Raw genomic sequence first — 21,149 nt, forward strand, 5'->3', positions numbered from 1 at the left:
GCAACGCGGCCCTGGCCCAATCGGTCACCGTGTTCAGATCCGCCTCGGCCAGGTCATCACCGATGGTGCATGGTCGATTGAGCTTCCTCCACCATTCTTCGTCACCACACCAGTCTCTCACGGCCGCATCTCTGCTCACGATGCAGCACCCGCCTTCTCTGGTGCTGCTAGGCGCCGTTTCCTCCCTCGCCGCCGTTGCTGCTGGCAGCTTGCCGCGCGGCGTAGGGCCCGAGTGTGAGTTGCTGTGCCTGCATTCCATGGACGGGGGGCCCAATTTCTAATCGACGCCGTCGCAGTTGCCTCCCACTACCAAGACAAGACCGAATTCAGCTGCATCTCAGACGTGTCCATCACTCTGAGCTCGGACCGCGTCAACGACAACACCTGTGACTGTCCGGATGGCTCCGACGAACCTGGCACCGCTGCGTGTGCACACATCGACCCTCTTTCTCCCCCGCAACCGCTTCCCGGCTCCGGATCAGTCTCGGCCAAGGCCCAGCCGGTGCTTCCCGGGTTCTGGTGCGAGAACAAGGGCCACATTGGCTCCTACGTACCATTCCTCTACGTCAACGACGGCGTGTGCGACTACGACCTCTGCTGCGACGGCTCCGAAGAATATGGCCACGTGGGGGGCGTCAAGTGCGAGAACCGCTGTGTCGAAGCCGGCAAGGAATACAAGCGGCTGGCGGCCGAGAAGAAGCAAAAGATGCAGAGGGCCATCAAGCAGCGGAACGCTCTGCTGAGCGAGGCCCAGCAGCTCCGCCAGAAAGCCGAAGCCAAAATCGTCCAGTTGAACGCCGAAATCAAGAGCCTTGACGCGAAAAAGGCCGAGCTGCAAAAGAAGTACGCCGCAGCTCAACTCCAGGACCGGGGCAGAGTCGTGAAGAGCCAGGGGGCCGGAGGCAAGCTCGGTGTCCTTGTTGGAGTGGCCAAGCCCCGGGTGAATGAGCTGCGCAACACGCTCGACAAGGTTCTGGGCCAGCGGAATAATCTGCGTTCCCGGGTGGAGGAGTTGGAGTCTATTCTCCGGAAGTTCAAGGACGAATACAACCCCAACTTCAACGATGAGGGCGTAAAGTCCGCGGTCAAGTCTTGGGAGGACTATGCTGCCAGGGAAGCCGACACTGTTCATGAACAAGTTGTCGACTCTGACGTCGACGAGATTCTCAAAGAGGACAGTGAGAGCAGTGGCATTAACTGGGCTGAGTTTGAGGGCGGCGAGGAGGGTTCCGATACTGATATCTGTGAGTGGAATCAAACTCCATCCAAGCTTTTGCACAGGTCTCGGCCCATGGTTGTCGCCGTGGTCGCTCGAGGTTTCCGACACTTGACTGACTCTCTGTGGAGTGTATAAATTTGAGGCCTATCTGCCTGGCTTCCTTCACGGATTCGTCCACGACACAGCTACCGCTGTAAGACTGTGGCTCATTCAGAACGGTGTCCTGGCCGACAATAGTCCTTCCGGGGCAGAGTCGCAGGTGGTCAAGGCCGCTCGTGAGGCGGCTGAAGCAGCCGAGAGGGAGCTTCAAGACAAGATTCGCGATCGCGACAGCGAGACGGAGGACCTCGAGAAGGACTACGGACCCTCTGACATCTTGCGCGGCATCAAGGGCAAGTGCATCAGCATCGATGCCGGTGAGTACGAGTACGAGCTCTGCTATCTCGACAAGACGATGCAGAAATCCAAGAAGGGTCACGGACACACCAACATGGGCAACTTTGTCCGCATCGATTGGCAGCTGGCCGACGACGAGGAGAGACTGGATGGGAAGAGCCTCGGCAAGGGCGAGCGCATGGTGCTCAAGTACGAAGACGGGCAGCAGTGCTGGAACGGTCCCCGACGAAGCACCGAGGTTTGGCTTGGATGTGCAGACAAGGAGGAGCTCTGGCGGGTCAGCGAGGCCGAGAAGTGCGTGTACAAGATGGAAGTTGGCACTCCGGCCGCCTGCGATGGCCGGGAGCCGCGACAGGAGAAGAAGGACGAGCTGTAGATGTAGACACGGGGAACCGCTCCAGGTCCAGCAAAATGTATGATATGATTACGAAAAGAGGACGCTGACGCTGTAGAGAATCAGGTGGCGCCGCCATGCCCGGTAAATCATCTAGAAATGCCAGTATACTTGCATGGCTTGTCTCGATCCTTGGCCTGTCGGCATCTTGTCCACTGATTTCGACGACGACGACGACGTGTTTGAGTGCGAGATGAGGCTCGGCATTTGATATCCGGCGTTGTGGGTCTCGTCGTGCATCCCATCCAATCGACAACTCGGGACTTAACCTACGACGCCGACTACAAACTTGACGACAGACGTGCTGGACGAATCGGCATCTCGAGGCCGCGAAGCACTCACGATTACCTTGGCCACGAGCACCGCCGTCGCAGCCCCCGTCCGGTCCGTCATCTGTGTCCCATCTCGATTCAGCCTCCCAGAGATGAAACTGCCTCGAGGGACAAGGCGCCTCTACTGCATATGCCTGCACCTCGCCGTCGGCGCCTCGATATGGGGCTACAACATCGGCATCCTCTCCTCGATCCTCGTCCATCCGGGCTGGCGGGAGGCCATGCACGATCCCACGCCGGCGTCGAGGGGCCTCGTCACGGGGATATACTACCTGGGCACGCTCCTCTCGCACGTGCTCCTGTCGCACCCGCTCGCGGACCGTCTGGGCAGGCGGCACGCGGCCATGATGGGCACCGGCACCCTGTGTCTGGGCGCGATATGCATGGCCTCTGCCCACGGCGGCGCAGCCGTGGCAATCATGGCCCTCGGGAGATGGACTTGCGGCCTGGGTGTTGGTGTCGTGAGCACCACGGTGCCGCTGTACCAGACGTGAGAGAGACCGGGCCACGTTTCCGTTTCTGCGTCGTGGGGGGGCAGCAGGGCTGACGAGCGGCAGTGAGGTGTCTCCCGCCCGGCAGAGAGGCAGACTCGTCACCGTGAACCACGTCGGCTTCGTCGCCGGCCTGGCCGCTGGTCTGTGGTCCGTCCCGGCCGCCTACTCGGACGAAGCTGCCGACTGACTGACCGCACGCAGGACCGGGTACGCCATGGCGTTCTGGACCTCGGACGCAGGCAGATACTGGGCGTGGCGAGACTCGGTCCTCGTCCAGTGCGGCCCAGCACTCGTATTCACCGGCGGTCTCTTCTTCCTCCCAGAAACGTCAGCTCTCTTCTCTTCTTTCCCCGTCTGCCAAAGTGACAACAGTGACTGTAGTAAAAACAAAAAGATGCGCGCCCTTCTGACACCGAGACCAACAGGCCACGATGGCTCCTTGAAAAGGGCGACGCGGACGGCGCCTCCAAAGTCCTCCGCTACCTCCGTCAGGACACCGTGCCCGCCGAGGCAATCACGCACGAACTGCACGCCATCGGCGCCGACGTCGAGTCCCGTCACGCGGCCGGCGCGACGAACCTCTTCCGCGACGCCGGCCTGCGTGCGCGGCTGTGGCGCGCGTTCCTCCTGCACTTCATGGCGCAAATGTGCGGCGCCACCGCCATCAAGTACTACCTCCCTACGCTGCTCGAAGCCCTCGGCCTGGAGCGCAGAACGGCCCTGCTGGCGGGCGCCGCGGAAATGACAATCAAGATCGCCACGTCCATCGTGGACATGTGGGCGATTGACAGGTTCGGCAGGCGGACGTGCTTGACGGGCGGGAGTTTGATCATGGGCACTGCCATGCTGGTTGGTCCTTGCCGCCGCCTCCTCTGCTTTCCAAAACCCTGGTCCAGACAGACGGGGGGGAGATGGGAGAAATGCCCAGAAATGCCCTGGTTCTGACGCGGACGACGAGTCTAGGTCAATGGCCTTTTGCCAATCATGTACCCCGGGAACAGGAGCAAGGCGGCAGACGTCATCTGCATCTCATTCATATTCATATACGCCATGGGATATAGTCTTGGGCTTGGCCCTGCAGCGTGGGTGTACAGCTCCGAGGTGAGGAATTCTCGTCCCTGTCACGCGCCCTTCACGCTCGAGTCGAGATGGAGAGACTAAGCCTCCTTGCCGTCTTTTCTCTTCGGGGAAGCAGATCTTCCCAACCTCCGTGCGAGCCAAGGGCCTCAATTTCGCTGCGGCAGGAGGTTCCGTCGGCAGCGTTCTGGCTTCTCAGATCTGGCCGGTTGGAAATGCCAGACTCGGCAGCGGCATATACTTCTTCTTCATGGTGATCAATTTCACATGTGTACCGGTATGGGATGCTGGCCCGGCTCGCCATGCGCTGCCGTGCACTACAAGATGCGAAAATCGAAAGCTAATGAATTTTTGTGTCTAGACCATCTGGCTTCTGTATCCGGAAACAAAAGGTATAGAACTAGAGGACATGGAGCGTCTGTTCGCAACCTCTGAGCATACGGATGCGACCGATGCTGTGGACCGAGGAACTGAGGACGTGGGCGAGTATAGAAACACGTCATCCTCGGCAACCCCCAACGATGAAAATGAATCCCTGCTTTCATGATGGGAACTCAGCCCGCAAATCGAGAGGCTGACCAAAACGCGCATCAAAGAAACATGGAACAAGCGTGCTGTTTGGATTAAACACAAATCTTCATTAAACAATACACTAATCAACCCGTCGCTGCTCAACGCAACTAGACAGATCAACTTGAAACATGGACCATTAGTCAAGGTATCGTAAACGCCGGGACAGAGAGTCGAAAGTTGCGACAGAGAAACCATGATTTATACAACAGTCCACCTCCTAGAGATACACCCAACAAACGCCGGCTTATAACCCCCCGAGACCGAACCGGAGTAAAGAGCGTGAAACCAAGCATCTGAACGAAAGCGCCGTAGCTCTGGATACCCTGAAATCGGAGACATGCTTACCAGAAGCTACACCAGCCGATGTAGTGTTGACAAAGGTTCTCAAGTTTCGTAGCCTCAACAATCAGCTTGCTGACCTGACTGATCACATCCAACTCCTCGTTATTCTTAAAGTCTCGGCCGGTGAGCTTCTGTTGCACACGGTCCAGCACCTCCACCGCTCTGGCATTTCGGCTCTCCGTCTCCTGCGCGCCGTTGACGGCATTACCATCGGGGGCCGCCGAGCTGTTGGTGCGCGCTCTTGCCCTAGACGCAGGTGGCCCCGACGGTTCTCCATTAGCAAGAAGCTCAGACGGCGCAACATCTGCGTTCAAAATGGAATGTCGGCGAGCACGGCCTACGGTTGGGCCCGCGAGAGCTACTTCGCGCTCAGACTGGAAATTGGGTCCAGCAGGGGAAGCCGTGCTTGTCAAGCGCCATGTCAGGAGAGGATCGTGGATGAACTGTGCAAATGTTAGAGTCCGGTCACCAGTTTTCATCACGCCTGGGCAAGGTGACACATACTGCTTCCAAGACAGCCAAGACGCTTTCTTTATTCTCCCTCAACACCCGCATAACATGCTCACATGTGATGCGGAAGCTTCCTTCGATATTGCTGACTTCCATGGCGTACGTCAACATGCGAGTCAACCGGAACGGAACCTTCTCGGGATACTTTTCTCGCTTCATCGCCACCTCAAAACAGTCACCGAAATCGATGTGAATGATTTTGCCTGTTATACGATCAAGCATGAGGTTTGAAGGGTGCCTGTCACCCAGGCCAAGAATGTAGCCGACCATCGACATGACACCCAAAGAACGAGTGTAGTTGGTTCGCCGTTCGAGCCATGCTTCAGACGATTTAGATTTCAACCACAGGACGCGGTACAGATCCTGGCCAGTCGTGTTGTCAAGCGCATAGCCGAATACCTCTACCTTCTGCATCAAGGTGAGATTGTCATAATCCGGTGCCATTTGCAGCATGATGCGATGCTCAATGTTGAGAAGGATCTTGCGGCTTTCACGATACTCCCGAATGAGGATGTGAAGAGTATCAGTGTTTGGCAGCCAACCGAAAAGACCCGAGTTCTGCGACAGTGGAATGGCAGGATAACGCTGAATGTTGAGATGTCGTTTGGAACACTCAGAGTCGTTGGCCAGCAGAGTATTGCAGAGACCAAAGAGTTGCATGACTCGCTCATCCTGCCTGATATCTTCATGACCTTTGAGGAGGAAACCGTACGACACGCCATCGCTGCCGCTGAGTATGAGTTTTCGTGGGCGTTGTTTAGAATTGATGACACTGAGAGTGGTATCAAATGACATTATTCTGACGACTGGCTGGCCACTCTTGTAGGTCCCGGGAACTGCGAGATCCAGGTCCTTGCAGTTGAGGAGCTTTGGTGAGCAGTACGTGAGCTCAAGGCTGGTGACCTGCGGCAGCTGCCTAGAGACCCTCCGGAACACCTGATAATAGAGATCCCAGGCCTGGTTGAGGTCATTCACATCCTTGGAACTTTCGTACTGGCGGCACCACTCATGTGCTTCCTTCAAGTCGCGTCCAAAGGCTTGCGCAAATGAAATCTCACGCAACGTCTCGGGTCCACGCTCCAGAAGATCGTGCAGAGGGCCAAGACATCCGAACATGCCCTCAATATTGTGGTCACCGAAATAAAGTCGCGAGGCTTCCTCGAGTCCTTCGTGCCAAAGCTCGTGCCAGAGGACTGCAACGCGAATAAGCTCATGGGAGACGATGTCGGCTTGAGCCACCAGGTTGGCACTGTGCTGTCTCATGCTATCCATTATTTGCGCGGCGGAGCGCGACCTCCTTGTATTCTTCCATGATTTCATAGCCACTGTCAAGGGATATACGAGCGCTTGAGGATGGGCTCTGCCAACGTCGGCTAGTAGGTTATGCACAGCCTGTTGCACCCGCTTGTTAGGCTGGTTGATTCGAGCAATGAGCTGTGGAATGACTTCCAGCCAAGTGTCCACAGAGACGTTGCTAATGCCTTCCATGACGGCTGCATTGACCTCGGCGCTGCCGCCGTGCGAGAACCACATAGTTAGCAGACGGAGCGTATCTTGGAGGGAGCTGCCGACTGAGAGAGCAATCGACTTGAAGAATCCCTGAATGGCAGGGACCACGTGCTCGATAAGCAGCGTTTGGTCTGCTCTGGATAGCTGGCTCTCATTCCTGGCAGACAAGGTCTGGACAATTTCAAAATTTGCCAATGCCCAAGCGTGCCAAGCTTTATACCATCGCGGGTTGTATTTGGTTGCTTGGGAATACGAATTCAGGATTTCGTGTACCTTGCTATGCTGCCAATCATTCTTATTCAAGGCAATCAGCCACTCTCCTTGGCGCAGATAGCATTTCGCCAGCAAAACGGTCTGGTCATACAAGGCCCGTTGAGTCTGCGGGCTCATCAGGGACGGGTCTATCTGCCCCTGGATTCCATAGTCCGTTGGAAGATTGCCATCAGTGCTGCCAGCCTGAGCAGCAAGGTGAGCCTTGGCCACATCCAGTCGGTGCGCGGTTTCGTTTGTAAACCTCTGCAGGCAATACAGCGTCCTCTCTGAAATGCCCTGTCGCCTTCCAAGCGGCTGTTGGCCAAGTTCCCACTCATACTTGAGCATAGCGTACGTTACTTGGGCAGGGATGTTCCGCGGCGGCGTAGAGCCCGACCTCTCGCTCCTATTGTCCGGCCAGTACGGAATTATTGTCTCCAACGGAGCATCGGTGCCAATGAGCTGTTTCAGGGACTTCTCAGCCAGTCCCATGCGGCCAGATTTGCGGCAAAGATTGGCAAACTTGATCCACATGCGCATGTTCTCCGCTGGTGAGATGACCAAGGCTCTCAGCCGTAGCATCCTGTGCCACACCTCAACGTTGCGCTGACATCCCTGTAATCTTGTCTCCCAAGTTTTGCGCATTGTTGCCTGTTTCTTTTCGTCACACTGCTTGTAAACAATAAGCTCTTCCAACTCCGCAAGCATCTGGACTCGGACGACAACCTGATATGCTCGGTTGTAAGACTCGCTGACAAGGGCACTCAACTCCGTGTCCAGACCCTCTCGAGCCTGCTCGATACACGCAACAGCCTCACGAAACTGGTTTCTGTGGAGTGCAAGAATGGCACCAAAGAAGGACCTGTCTGGCGAGTGCCGTTTAAGAGACGACAGATAGTTGTCCATGTGATCCCATTTATTTTGCCCCCATGCAGCGGCGGTGGCGAGCGGCGCAATCATCCGCTGCACCTCAGGAGCCGAGTTAACCCAGGTGCTGCCGGTGAGGCTGGCAAGCGCATCCCATTCCCCGAGGGCATGCAGACATCTCATTTTGCCCATGACGATTTCAATTGGGGTGGCTTGGTCGGCAGGGATCTCTCGTTCACGTTTGTTGTAAAAGGCTAGAGCCTCTTCCCATCTCTCAAGCTTTTCGAACCAGGTTTCACGAAGCTGTATGCCTTCCTTATACAGCTGAGCTTTCCGTAAAATACCGATGGCGGCATCAGACTGCTGAAGCTGGTTGTTGATGACAATAAGCGCCTCAACAGCGCCGCTACTTTGATCTTGCAGGAACTCCAGTTCTTTGTAGTGAAGTGCCTTGGCGTATGCATGACATCTGCCGGCTTCTCGTCCGAGAACCCTGATATCAATCGGAAGCGCCTTGTCGTCGTGTTCCATAAACTCAGCAAGGTTCAAAAGCAATCCCAACAGGTCAGGTGGAACATTCTCGGACTTGATGGCACTCTCGATGTTCTGTATCAGCTCATCTTGAAACTGTTCGTACAGCTCACTCCAGCAAGACACGAATGCTGAGTTGAAGAGCTCACGGGCCAATGGCAAATAAACGCTAGCTAAGCTTGCGCAGGCACGAAGTGCATGATTTGGCGACTCTGTCAGTAAGGTCGTGCTGAACCGCCTGAGCCACTCTTGCCAATCCTCCTTTGTGGATTTCCCTCTTGTGTCCCAAGCCGCCTTCAGATGGATTGCGTTCATCTCCAGTTTCTTAGTTCCCAGATCCGCGAATTGTGTTTCATCTGCAATATCAGCATATCGTGACTCGGATGTCAAATCTTGTGGCAACACTTCCCCCTTTTGAAGCTTGCTCACAAGAAGTTCATAGTTTTGATGCTGTATCTGGTGCTGAGTGATGACTTTATTGACCGTGCGCATAAAATGCACATAGTCTTTTCCAAGTTGCTGTATCAAAGCGCAGAGTGTATCAAGTGCCGTCACCCGTAGAGCAGGGTCGCCGCTTTCAAGCACTCGGGTGAGCGGATGAATGATCTTCGCCGCATAGTCGTTCAGATTGACTTGCCGTGATATCTTGCCAATAGTATCAATAGCGTGCTTCCGTATGAATACAGGTTGCCCTTGTTTTTCAAATGTCCGGACAATAACCGGGATTATCAGGTGCATGTACTCTTCAGCACTGGCACCAAAAACAAGGAAGGCATGCAGGACTCGCTCAGAAGGTACTCTCTTAGCAGATGAATCCTTGTCGAGCACTCCGAGCATGTTGGGCAGAATACCAGCTAGATAAACTTTAAATTCTCCTTCCAACGAACGCGAGATTGCTTCTACGAGGGACAGGATTGTCGTCTGCAGTGATGGTGATTTGTCCCAGTAGTCTTGGAGTATCTGTATGATGTCCGGGAGATAGTTCCTAATATGCTGGCGAACAATGCTGACCAAAGTCGCTAGCTGATTGAAATAAGACTCTAATCGATTGGACGCCGATGATCGAATCACTTGCAAAAATGCCGGGATGATCCTATCGAGGAACGAAACACACTCTAACCCCAAAGTGCGAAAAATGTTCATGATGGCCTCAATGACGGCCGCGTGGTGCTGTGCCAAGGAGGTATCTTTGAGAATTTGCAGGAGTGCATTGATGACCACGGTGGGGAAATATTCTTTGTTAGAGGGTGTCAACCCAGTCATCATCAACGAAATGTCTGTCATCTGGTTCGAGTCGACTCGTCGCTGGGTTTCAGGCGTACGTTCTTCCACCTGCTGGTGTTTATACGGGTCCAGAGCACCCAGAATGCCCATGAGCTTAATGGTTTGTTGCCGAAGAGGGCCTCTTTGATCCTCTGTCCGAATGATGCCTTGCAGAATTTCCAAGAGCTGGGGGTATTCTAGATACGGCTCGATGACGTAGCCAGAGTTACTAGCCAGCTGGCCCAGCGCGTTGAGAGCGGCCTCCCGCTTAATATTTGAACTCTGGTCTTGAAGCGCATCAATGATCAATGGCATCAGGCGATCTTTGTACGGCAGCATATCTTCGCCGCCAACCGTCGCGAGGTCTCCAAGTGCTTTGAGGATGGTAGCCGCAACTGACGGACTAGAGTCCTTAGCTTTCGGTAAAAGTACAGATATCATGGGCTCAACATAAGGCTTAATAAGTGACTGAGCATTCTGCACCAGGAGACTCAGTAGCTTGGCGCTTTCTTCCTTGTTCCGCGCCACGTCCGAGAACTCGAGCTCCGTAAGCATTTGAATCAGAGTCTTGCGCAGGGAGGGAATGACATATGCAGGATTGAATCGTGCCAACCGACCGATAATCGAGATAGCAACCTCGCGAATGGCAAACACTTCGTCATTTAGGGCAAAGAACAGAATTCTGATGTTTTCAGCTTTTGCAAGATGGCGGTCAAATCGCTCATCGAGGGCAGCCAGAACTGTTTGTCTGATGTGATGCTCAGGATCCGATATTCCCACGGTCAGTAGCTTCTCAATTACGTCGCCGACAACCTGTAAGGCATGATAACTGGTTTGGTTGACAATCGGATCCCGTACGTACAGCTGACAGCACGTCAAAGCTGCAGCTTCTCGGATCTCAGGGTCTTCGTCTTCCACGTACTTGATGGCAACGTCGCGAACAAATTCGTTCAATACGTGTCCAGAAAAATCAAAGCTGCCCAGCGTGTTAAGCGCCAACTTGACTTCTGACCGTCGATTCTCGTATGCCTGGGGGTCCTTGACGTCCTTGGTAATGGCAGGAACCGAGCTCAGAGTGTTGGGCTGAGGCGCACCGAGCGGCTTGAAGGGCTCGCCACAGAGAACGACGCTCAGCATATCTAAAAGCCTCTCTTGGATAGTAGGCTTAACCGGAGGGATATAGAACGCCATGTCCACTAGTGCTTGGGTGAGCTTTGGGGTCAAATCGCAAGCAAAAATGGGGTCCAGAAGTGCCTCCATGTATTTGCTCAAGGTTTGTCCAACAGCAACCGCCAATCGACTGATGCAGTCAAAGACAGGATCGACAGAGCCTCTCTTACGCGACTGGACGCTGAGGCCTTCTCTGACGTAAATCAGGACGCCATCAAGGTAAGGAGCAATAGCACTCTTGACAGAGTTGGCGATATTTCCAATAGCTAAGAAGGCGTCATTTCGTTCCTTGTCTCTTTTGAGCATTCCGGACAGATAGACCATAAACTTGTGCAGCCATGTGTGCGCAAAATCCGCCGGCGAGTAACTAGCCAGGTCAGGAATGAGTGACACGACTGTTCTTCGGGTGGTTGGGTCTCTGTGGTCCTTATGTTTGAATACGATTTCGCAGGCCTCATGGTAATGCTCCTGCATGTACATGCCTCCTTGCTCGAGAAGCTCTTTAAGAACTAAAAGGGAGGCATGAATGGACTCGACAGTGTTAACCTTAAGACCCTGCCTAGCCTCGTTGTAAATCTTGCTCATCCAAATCTGTTTCATCTCTTGGTCTCGTTCGCGGATGATGCGGAAACAGGCACCAACTGTATCTGCTGAAGTCTCTCGGATAAGCTGTCTAGGATCTCTTAATCCGACCCAAATCCAGTCAAATATGGTTGGGATGTATTGGTACATTAGCGTTGGCGCATTCCTGGCCAACTCCCGGAGAACGAGGACAGCGCTATATCGACGTTCTTCCACACGGTCGTTTTGGAGCCACTCCAACGCGGTATTTACTTCAGAATCGACTAACTCAGAAATGAGAGAGCCTCCGGGTCGGCATAATTTTCCCAAGGCAATAGCTGCCGGTTTCATCGGATTTATATCTTTGCCTCGCAAAATTGTTTTGATGTTCTGTGTGAATCGAGTGTATTTGGCCGCAACATCGACACCGTCAAATTCGACCAGAGCATCAAGTGCATAGATTCCGCCCAGTCGCTCGGCAGAGTCACTGCCATGAGTGATAAGTTGAGTTATTTTATTATTGACAGCGTTGTAGAAGGCGAGAAACTGCTCTTGGCTAAGGTCTATTCTTGAGTTGTCAGTCGATTCCAGCCCAGTCATGGCAAGAGGGGATGTTTGGCCATACCTCGATGGCAAACGACCACAAGGTCACGGAGCTGGATGGCAGCTCGTTTGCGCACATCGTCTCCGTTGCTATGCATGTGTAAGTGAAAGAGGGCATGCTGAAGCTTGAAAGCATCCTACCGAGATCGAAGGCCCTTGGTGGCCTGCTCAAGTCGCTCCAGAGCGACCTGCTGTTGTTGCGCCATCATGCCCTATGGCGCCAGAGCTCGGAAGTCAGGCCAACATGAACAAGTTTTTGAGCTAAGATGTCTGATCAATAAATAGATCGTTGTGATGTCTCGACTCCAATGCATATGGTAGGAAACAGCCAGATCGATCGCACAGTGTGGGTGGGTAAACACTCACAGCTGATGAGTCGCTCGGCAGCGTCAATTTCCCTGGCTGCTTGCTTGTTGATTGTGCGGGATCACGGAAGGAAAGACGCAGCAACAAGGCGACGGTAACCTCGTGTGGATCTTCGCAGCTGGGCACCGTGCATCGCACTGTATGGTAACGGAAGGCCGGCTTTACGCGGCCCGCGATGAGCTGTAGCTTTGATGCGCTTTAGCCAATCAAAAACCTATTATTAAAAGATACATCGCTCCATAGGTGACGCAACTCGTTGCCAAAGGTACCCGCCCGGTATTGCAGAAAAGTGGATCCGCCCCAACCAACGCACCTTTGCAAAGCGCTCCGTACTTATTAAGTACTGAAAGACATTTGATCTTTCTACGTACTTACCTACTTACGCACTGTATGACTACTACATCCCCCAGAGGCAGCGAAGGCTCCACGAGGGGCGTGTAGCCAATAAGAAGCCAAGATCTATTAGATACATCTATTTCCTAGTTATCTATAAAGTTCGCCTTCAACACCCTCAACACAGCTTCTTGTTGTGTTGTTACGTTAGGAATTATCATTAGATTTGTGAAATCCATTCCGTGGTGCTTTAGTACGGCGAGATTCGCTGTTACCAAGAGCACTCGAGGTCCCCAGCTGCTTGCACGGGTGTTGTGGAGCCTTCGCCACCTCTAGGAAATCGGTTTACTAAAATTGTTATCGATAAATTGACTTCTATCTCGCTGTACCAGCATTTTATCCGACGACATATCCCAGCCGCGCATCGTATATCGACTCCCATTACCGCTAAATCGTCTCTGTACTGCAGCGACGCCTAGTACTACATTGCCATTACTCCATCACTACTTTCTGCCTATCGATCATGGGCAACGACGGTGGCTCGATTCCAAAGCGGCGAGAACTCGTCAAAAATGCAGCTCGCGCGCCGACGGTGTCTGAACTTAAAGCTACTGCTTTAGAATCGCTGACTCACGCGTGGACTCATTGCGCCCTTAGCGGCACCAGTCTGGAGATGGAAACCGCCGTTTCGGATTGGAAAGGGCGGTTATTCAATTATGAAGCCATTTTAAGTGGGTTAATGCCGTCGGACGAAATTGCTGAAACATCTCCCGCTTCATTTGGCATCAAGTCACTCAAAGACGTTGTGCGACTCAAGTTCTCAAAGACGGACGGCAGATGGACATGTCCCATTTCAATGAAAGAGATGGGGCCGTCCACCAGAGCCGTCTACCTGGTTCCTTGTGGCCATGCTTTTGCTGAAGTTGCCATTACAGAAATTCAAGAGAGCTCCTGTCCTGAGTGTGGTGGGAGTTTCGACAAAGACAACGCAATCACGATATTGCCCACGACCGAAAAGGATTTCCAGCGACTGGAGAAGAGGCTAGACGACCTACGAGCGAAGGGTTTGACGCACAGCCTTAAAAAGGATAAATCAGAGAAGAAGAACAAGAAACGAAAGGGTGACGAGAGTACCGAAAATGACAACAAGGCCATCAAGACAGATGCATCACAGACAAAGAAGGATGTGGACTCGAGAACCAGCGGCATCAATAATCCTATTGCAGCATCCCTTACTGCTAAAGTGCTGGCTGAACAAGATCAAAGAAATAAGCGCCGGAAGCTGATGGCTGAGGTCATGTCTAGCAAGGGCGAAGTAGTCAGGAGTTGACGGAATTACCAAACGATGGCACGCATGGTGGACGAGGAATGGTACCCCATAAATACACGGTAAGTTGGAATGGCTTGGGACAATTTGCGACAAAGGCGCCCTGTATATGACATCTCTGTATGCATAGTTGATTCACAGGACGAAGGATATCATTTCATACTCTTTTCGCCACATTTCTGAGTATATTGAATATCTTCAACGCTCAAAGTCAAAATCACGTTGCCACAAACTGCTTCAGTATATCCCGACTCTGTTGGCCAGTCGCTTAAGCCTCAAAACGTGGCTATCCAGATACCTCTGGATTATCTCGATCGCCTTTCTTCTCTTCGCTTCAGGGATACCGAAAACCAAAACGAAGTTAAAGGCTTGGTCTGTTGGAAGTCAGGAGACTGTAAATTTCAATAACTCATCAAGTAAGGGATTATTATTTTTTTTTATCTCCTTCGAACACGCCATCTGACGCACCGATGACAACTTTTCAAAATACATGAAGCATAAGTGCATGCCCATCGATATCGACTCATTATGACGAGGACTCGTACTAGGTTGTCTGCTGAAGATCTAGACTCCTCCTGTACGGGACACTTCATCTGCGACAGAGCTTTTACGTGTCATTGCATCAAAGTCTCCCCATGTCATCTCTATACTCTAGCTGCTATTATACTTGTTTCTTTCGCATGCCATGCGTTTACCTTTCTATGTTTTAAGTTTTGTATTGAGCAGTCATTGAGGAACGGCGGTTGCTGCCTGTCTAGTATAACGGCGATTTAGCTTGTCTCGAGGCTGAAACTCGGAAGCTTTCTCGAGAACTTAGATTGGTCATTACTGCGAGCCTGAAATTATAGGATCAAGGCTGATCCAGGTATGCACCTGGATCACGGCAGAATGGTAGGCTATCTGCAATAGATCCTGCACCAAGCACAGCGAGGTGCTCAGGATGAGTTTCATCAGACCAAATTTACCTTTTGCACTTGACAGCTACAAAAGTGTTAGTCAACGTTTGGGCGCCTGCCGATTGTTTCAAGCCTCCACTTGCTTGCAGGTAAAACGTCCCACCCCGCTGGACTGGGCCTTGCGAGACGGCTTCCGACGTGAGAGTTGTGGATGCTCGACTTTTGAGTAAAACTTGCGTGTTGGGGGATTTGCGGCTACAATACGTGTCCTTGAGGAGAAGGTCGACCAGCATTGATCGGCGTCGGGACGACAAGTTCCAGACCCGTCTCCAAAGCCAGCGGTCGAATTATGAATTTGACGAACTCTCCTGATTTTCGCGATGTCAGGCACCCAGCATCAGTGAATGACAACAACGATTGGCAATGTAGCGCGGGCAGGAGCATCCAAATTTAGAAGAGCTTCATAGACCGCTAACACGGCCACTGGGGACCTCCTATCCGGGTAATCCTGTTTCCTGTACGAGCTAGAGACTTACTCAAACACTCTTGCCACTGATGATGAGCACGCAACTAAATATAAAAACGTTTTTTGATGGGCAGACCTGCCCTAGGGAAATTGCAGGTCCGTATTTGACACTCCAAATTTATGAATCTTATGCGCTAGGAGGTGAAGAAGCGCCATTCCGTCGTCCTAAGGTCCAGTAATGTTCGGCGGGGCGTCAAAGCAGATGTACCCATGTAATTGACAAAATCGCATGAAACCTCAACAGCTGGTTTATTTTTAACAAGCGTCAGCTTCACGGCGCGACTCGGGGCGAGAGTGGTCGGTCGAAATCCGGCATGCTCTGTTCTGGCATAAGTCAGAGGCCGTCATGACCTCAAGGACTTTCATACCTACCTGCCTAGGTAGGTAGGTAGGCAGGTAAGCATTAGACAGTAATAACAAACAAAGGACGTCCAGTTCATGCAAGACGGAGACCTTACCAACCAGAGTAAGCATAGCTTCAATACAAACTGAGGATAGTCTAGCTCGCCACAACGATCCCATGCATGTACGTACTTTCACTGCTTGCGATCGCGTGCCCGCCGAAATGGCTTCGGACGCGGCTCAGATGGATTCTTTGGCCTTGTGGGATTGACGTGGTGAATTGTAAAAACAAACGTGTTTCGTTTTCATGGTCGTCGCGTCGAACGACCAAGAAACGCTGAATATGTCACATGACAAACTCTTGCGCGACCCTGGATCGGATAATCGCTTGGCCCGGCTGAATTTCTCCCAACCTGCTCGACTTGGACAGGTGCCTGCGTTACATTGGCCCTGTCTCTCGCATCCGGCGTGTGCCAGTCGCCACATCTCGACGCCATCATTGTGTCGGATCCGGCAAGCATTCATAATGCCTGCCTCGCATCAACTCTGTTGTATTCCACTGCTGATGGGACAACATGCACGCTGATGCTGGGAATCATGGCGAAACCCTTGTCACAGCAGCCGCCACCAGCAAATCAGCGCCACGATCCACCTGAACTCGCCGTCTTTTTCAGACGGTTTCTCGAGGTCTTTCTGGCGGTCATTGGAGCGTTGGTGGTGGGCCTGACTTCATGCAGGGTTGGGTTTCGCAGACTGGCCCTGGCATCCTGGAATCTGTGGCCTGGGGAAGAAGAGCTTCACCCACCAGACATGACTAGACCAAAAGGTCAGATCACTTTGCCGCATTTTGCGGGCGAGGCATTGGCCTGGTTAACTGGGGGGAGATGACACGCTCTAATGGAGACCCCTTCTGGATTCGGTGTGTGACTGACTTGTTCAATTTGTGCTGAATAGAATCTGGAGTGCGCTGACTGCACCACCGTTCTGTCAGGTCGCGTTTGTGTCTTTAATCTTGATCTCGCTCAATTGCGCCATTGAAACCATTGAACACCGCGAGGAAGTATACATTGCCGAATAGTTGTCCACTGGAACGCGCAATCAATGGACACTCGACCATCGCCAATGCGAGAGGTAGACAATATCCATCTACCTCTGCATCTTCGCCTGGACCCCGAGAAGTCGGTATCCTCACCCCAACACGATGGCAGTAACTATCGCAAGAAATTCCCAGAGAGCCTTCATTTTCCATCTGGCAACTTTCGCATGAGATCGCGCACAGCCTCCACGAGAAGCAGCATTTCGTCAGCACATATTCCTGATTCAGCAACTGCGTACTCACCATCAACGCTTGCAAGCCCCCTGAGCTCTAGTTATGCGAGCGATATTCAAGAACGATTTGCTTGTCACACTCTCGACGGATCAAGGCCACCGAGCAGGATACGCCATCGTCACCGTCCGTCAATCGCGACTTGCTCCACCTTTATCAATGATGACGATGAAAGCCCCGTCTACGTTGGCTATCATGACGTGACTCAAAAGACGAAACAGGCCGATAACGACTACGCCGGCACTGCGGAGACTCATGAAGTGGAACTAGACGAGTAGGTTTCTGTCGCCTGTGCAAGTTACAACAGTGCTTAGCTGACCCTACCATTCAGGCCAGGGACGGACGCAACCCCGACCAAAGAGGAAGACGATGCCCTCACTCCAGGCGAAAGCAGTGACTGGGAACAGAATCAGACACCTTGCGCATCTCCAACCCAGAAGTCGGAAATCTCGTTTACTACCTTTGGCGACACCGTCTCTTCAGACGATGCTGACGGAGTCCTGGACTACACTCTTCAACTGGTCTACGGACTCGAGCTGAGTGAAGTGCCAGCGCCATCAGGAGAACTGCACCACGTCGTTTCTAAATTCGTTCGGGAGCTCGGCCGGCATGTTTGGCAAGCTCCGTTGGACGGACAATCCTCCCAAACCACCTCTGGCTCAAGCTCTTCCACAACCCCTTCCACAGGAGCTGGTGGAGACAATCCACAAGGCTTCGGCAAGCGAAAGAAGCAGAATAACGGAGAGGATGGTGGAGAAGACATTAGCGATGACGAGGGGTCTGGTTATATCCGCACCAAAAGAATCAAGCCGAGCCCAAAGGAAGACGAGAACCTGCGTCTCAGCTGTCCGTATAGAAAACGAAACCCGCATCGTTTCAATGTCCGCGACCATCATAGCTGCGCAATGACCTATTTCCCCAAGTTTGCTGAATTGAGGTGAGACAGCGCTGACCTCCAGCCCTGGATTTCGCGTACCCAACTGACACGATAACAGGCAACATATTGTCAAGCAGCACAAACGAGATGATCCGTCTGCATTTGTATGCGATCGCTGTACTCGGGATTTTCGTACTAGAAAGGAGTTGAGAGAGCATCAGCGACAGCCGAAAGAGCACATGTGCGACATCTCTGACCATGATCCCGAGGCTGGAATTGACGGTCCTACGTCGAACAAGCTGCTCAGCCGCAAGAGAGTAAGCGGCGGATCTCCCGAGGTTCAATGGAAGGAGATATGGAATATCCTCTTCCCAGATGACGATGACAACCTGGTCCGGTCTTATCGTAAGCACTCGCCAGACTGTCACTTCCACACAGCCTCCATGCAACTGACAACTGAGCCCCACAGACTATACTCCTGTAATTGAACACTTTGAGCTGTCTGCGCACTATCTCGAAGCCTTCAACTACCTGCAATCATCATTACGAGACAAAATCTCCAACCCTGCGACGCTGGAAACATTAGCAACCAAGTTTCACCACTGCTTCATTGAAACAGTCGAGAGATGTGTCCTAACCTCCCAGAGCATGCCTTACACAAACCGTAGCAATAAGCGCAACGAACCTTCCCGGACACAGACCACACAAAGCTTGGTCGGCAGAAAACCACGGGAAATAGCCTCAAGGCCTGACTCTGGTGTAGTCATTGACGACACCTCCGAGGAGAGCGGTAGCGTAGTGGGATCTTCATCCCTTGGCCACAGAGACAGTGTCAGGACTGTCAGAAGCTACGCAGGTCGACAAGGAAGCAATATAGCTCCCAAAGGCAGTGCCGACATATTTCCAACTCCTGTCACCATTGCTCCCGGTGTAAATCAGAGCCCCGCTGCGCCATTGCCAAGTTTTACATTCGGGGCAAGCATGAACAATATGGCACACGGGACGGCGGCTGCCTCTGTGGAAGAATGGGCGAATGGGCTGTCATTCAACCAGAACGATGGCACTTTTGGCATGGGAGATCCCTGGATTGCAGACACAAACATGACACCCCAGGCGGAGTTTGCATTGGATGAGTCGTTGTTATATCAAGCGAATTTCTGTGCGATGGACGGCACCTTTACGGATCTTCATGGAGCCAAAGCAGACGGGGCAGTGTAAAAGGACAAGAAAAAAGAAGGATAATTTAATTCGTATGGTTTCTATGACATGGGGAAAGTTATAATATTCTTTAGCCTCTGGGCCCTCTCTGTGAAGTCTCACGATGGCAAAGGACATTTTTTAAACACTTTGATACATATACACTTCTATTTCAACTGTCATTGAGCCCGATTTGAGGGGGCTAGAATCCAGCCTGCACACGTGCGCCATTCGTTCATGGCCATTTCAGCAGCCAGGTCTATACCTGTGAAACGCCGTTCCCAGGAGCTCGTCGAGTTTAACCTCAATTCCACATCCAAGCTTGTTGTGGAGCACCTTGCGTCCCTCTATGGTTACGTGATACTAAGACAAGTCTCGGGTAAAACAATGCCCCTCTACAAGGTTATCCACAATCTCACTTGAGTCACCTCGTGTCAATGCATGGCCGATCTCCGTGACTGCTCCTTTTGAAGAAGCCTTGGATACCACTCTGCCCCTCCATAAATTCGACTTGATGCTGCTCGCAACAGATGCCGCAGCAGATCGGAGCGAGCGCAAAAGCGGGTGCAGCGTCGGAAGGATGCCACATACAAGAAACAATTTCGACCGTGACACGGATGGATATGTCGCACGACGCTGGAGCGGCCGGACCTGGGACGTTGCGGCCAGCCACGAGGCTGGATTGGATTCTGTCCGCTCTGGAGCTGTTGAAGCGAGACCAACATTGGCCAAGGGGCTGAATGGTCGAGAATAACCAGTCAACAGGTAGATTTCCGGTGACTATGCAACGAAAAGAGTCTGGTGGCAGATGGCGCCTTGCATGAACGAGCTCCCGTATCACCGCTGCAGTCAGCTACCAAGGTCCCCCGACTGCATGTATCCCTTTCGACTCTTGGGAATAGGCCGAAGCCACCACATGACACACTGATCGATACCCTCGCGCTGTGCCTCGTGTCCGAAAGCCCGATCTGCCGGCGAGCATTTCGCAAAGGTCAACATCGAGCACGAGGCGGCGGACATGGCGCCAAGCGTCATCGGCACGGTCCACAAGCAGCTTCTTCGGTGTCAGCACAGCTCTGGCCCGACAGAGATGTTACCGCATGCAAGTCTGACCTTGTCTAGCCCGTCCCCCACGTGTTTTTAACTTGTAGTAGTCTGCTTCGCGGCTGTCAACAATCCTTGCTAGTTTCCCCCTAGGAGCGACGGCAGAGCGCCAGTCCCGCCGCCCCAAGTGCAGCCACACCCTTCCTGCGGACCCTTGAGAGTGAAGGAGAGAGTAAAGTTGCGGATCCAAATGCAACAATGTCGTCTGTTGGCGGGATTACGCTCAGTAGTTGGTTTTCACAGCCGCGTGTCGTCTTTGCTTGGGGCCGGAATGTCTCGATCGACGGTACTCCGTAAAGAACATGTCTTTCAGCCAATCTTGGAACAGAGGTAACCGCTCAATTTACCAATTCTTACCAGTTGGTTGTTCAATCTTGTCGCGTTCCACTCAGCTTGGTCACACTCACAAACCCGCGAATCGGTGAGTCAAGACGATGTCTGCTTGCACCAGACGGGATTGATTGAGGACCCTGATGCCCCGACTAGCCGTATCAGGTCACAGTACGGAGTACGGCACATGCATACACTCACTGGCCGGTGACTCCAGACTCGGAGTCCAGAGACTGGCCAGGTTGTTGCCCAGAGGACTGCAAATTTACAACGTTCTGCTTGGCCAAGTAGATATTGTCAACACGCTCACACACAATTGCGTCTGTCTTTGTAGCTGGGTTGAGGCTCATTTACTACTGCTTCTAGTGACAAGACGGATGCATCCGTCAGTCAGCAAACGCGCCTCCTCTCGTGTGACGCATCAAGTCAAC

At 52.7% G+C, this 21,149-nt stretch overlaps 5 protein-coding genes across 5 annotated transcripts; 4 read left to right on the forward strand and 1 right to left on the reverse strand.

Annotated features, from left to right (window-relative positions):
• Positions 1 to 140: 140 nt before the first annotated feature.
• On the forward strand, positions 141 to 1,991 carry MAM_00571 (glucosidase 2 subunit beta precursor; the record flags this gene model as incomplete). The annotated part of the gene is made up of 3 exons (XM_040819370.1): positions 141 to 234; positions 297 to 1,244; positions 1,348 to 1,991. The coding sequence occupies 3 exons, from the start codon at positions 141 to 143 to the stop codon at positions 1,989 to 1,991; spliced, it is 1,686 nt and encodes a 561-aa protein (XP_040682635.1).
• Positions 1,992 to 2,433: 442 nt separating this feature from the next.
• MAM_00572 (General substrate transporter) lies at positions 2,434 to 4,459 on the forward strand (the record flags this gene model as incomplete). The annotated part of the gene is made up of 7 exons (XM_040819371.1): positions 2,434 to 2,831; positions 2,899 to 2,982; positions 3,037 to 3,162; positions 3,261 to 3,684; positions 3,799 to 3,936; positions 4,031 to 4,189; positions 4,274 to 4,459. The coding sequence occupies 7 exons, from the start codon at positions 2,434 to 2,436 to the stop codon at positions 4,457 to 4,459; spliced, it is 1,515 nt and encodes a 504-aa protein (XP_040682636.1).
• A 367-nt stretch (positions 4,460 to 4,826) lies between these two features.
• Positions 4,827 to 12,299, reverse strand: MAM_00573 (TOR kinase; the record flags this gene model as incomplete). Its single annotated transcript, XM_040819372.1, has 4 exons — positions 4,827 to 5,270; positions 5,332 to 12,053; positions 12,116 to 12,183; positions 12,235 to 12,299. The coding sequence occupies 4 exons, from the start codon at positions 12,297 to 12,299 to the stop codon at positions 4,827 to 4,829; spliced, it is 7,299 nt and encodes a 2,432-aa protein (XP_040682637.1).
• A 1,016-nt stretch (positions 12,300 to 13,315) lies between these two features.
• MAM_00574 (DUF602 domain-containing protein) lies at positions 13,316 to 14,122 on the forward strand (the record flags this gene model as incomplete). The annotated part of the gene is made up of 1 exon (XM_040819373.1): positions 13,316 to 14,122. The coding sequence occupies one exon, from the start codon at positions 13,316 to 13,318 to the stop codon at positions 14,120 to 14,122; it is 807 nt and encodes a 268-aa protein (XP_040682638.1).
• A 2,862-nt stretch (positions 14,123 to 16,984) lies between these two features.
• Positions 16,985 to 19,305, forward strand: MAM_00575 (Zinc finger, C2H2; the record flags this gene model as incomplete). The annotated part of the gene is made up of 4 exons (XM_040819374.1): positions 16,985 to 17,484; positions 17,542 to 18,147; positions 18,206 to 18,492; positions 18,557 to 19,305. 4 exons carry the CDS (start codon positions 16,985 to 16,987, stop codon positions 19,303 to 19,305), a joined length of 2,142 nt encoding a protein of 713 aa, XP_040682639.1.
• Between the last annotated feature and the right edge of the window lie 1,844 nt (positions 19,306 to 21,149).

The sequence above is a fragment of the Metarhizium album genome (genome assembly GCF_000804445.1).
Source record: "Metarhizium album ARSEF 1941 chromosome Unknown scaffold_1, whole genome shotgun sequence".
NCBI classification, from domain to species: domain Eukaryota; kingdom Fungi; phylum Ascomycota; class Sordariomycetes; order Hypocreales; family Clavicipitaceae; genus Metarhizium; species Metarhizium album.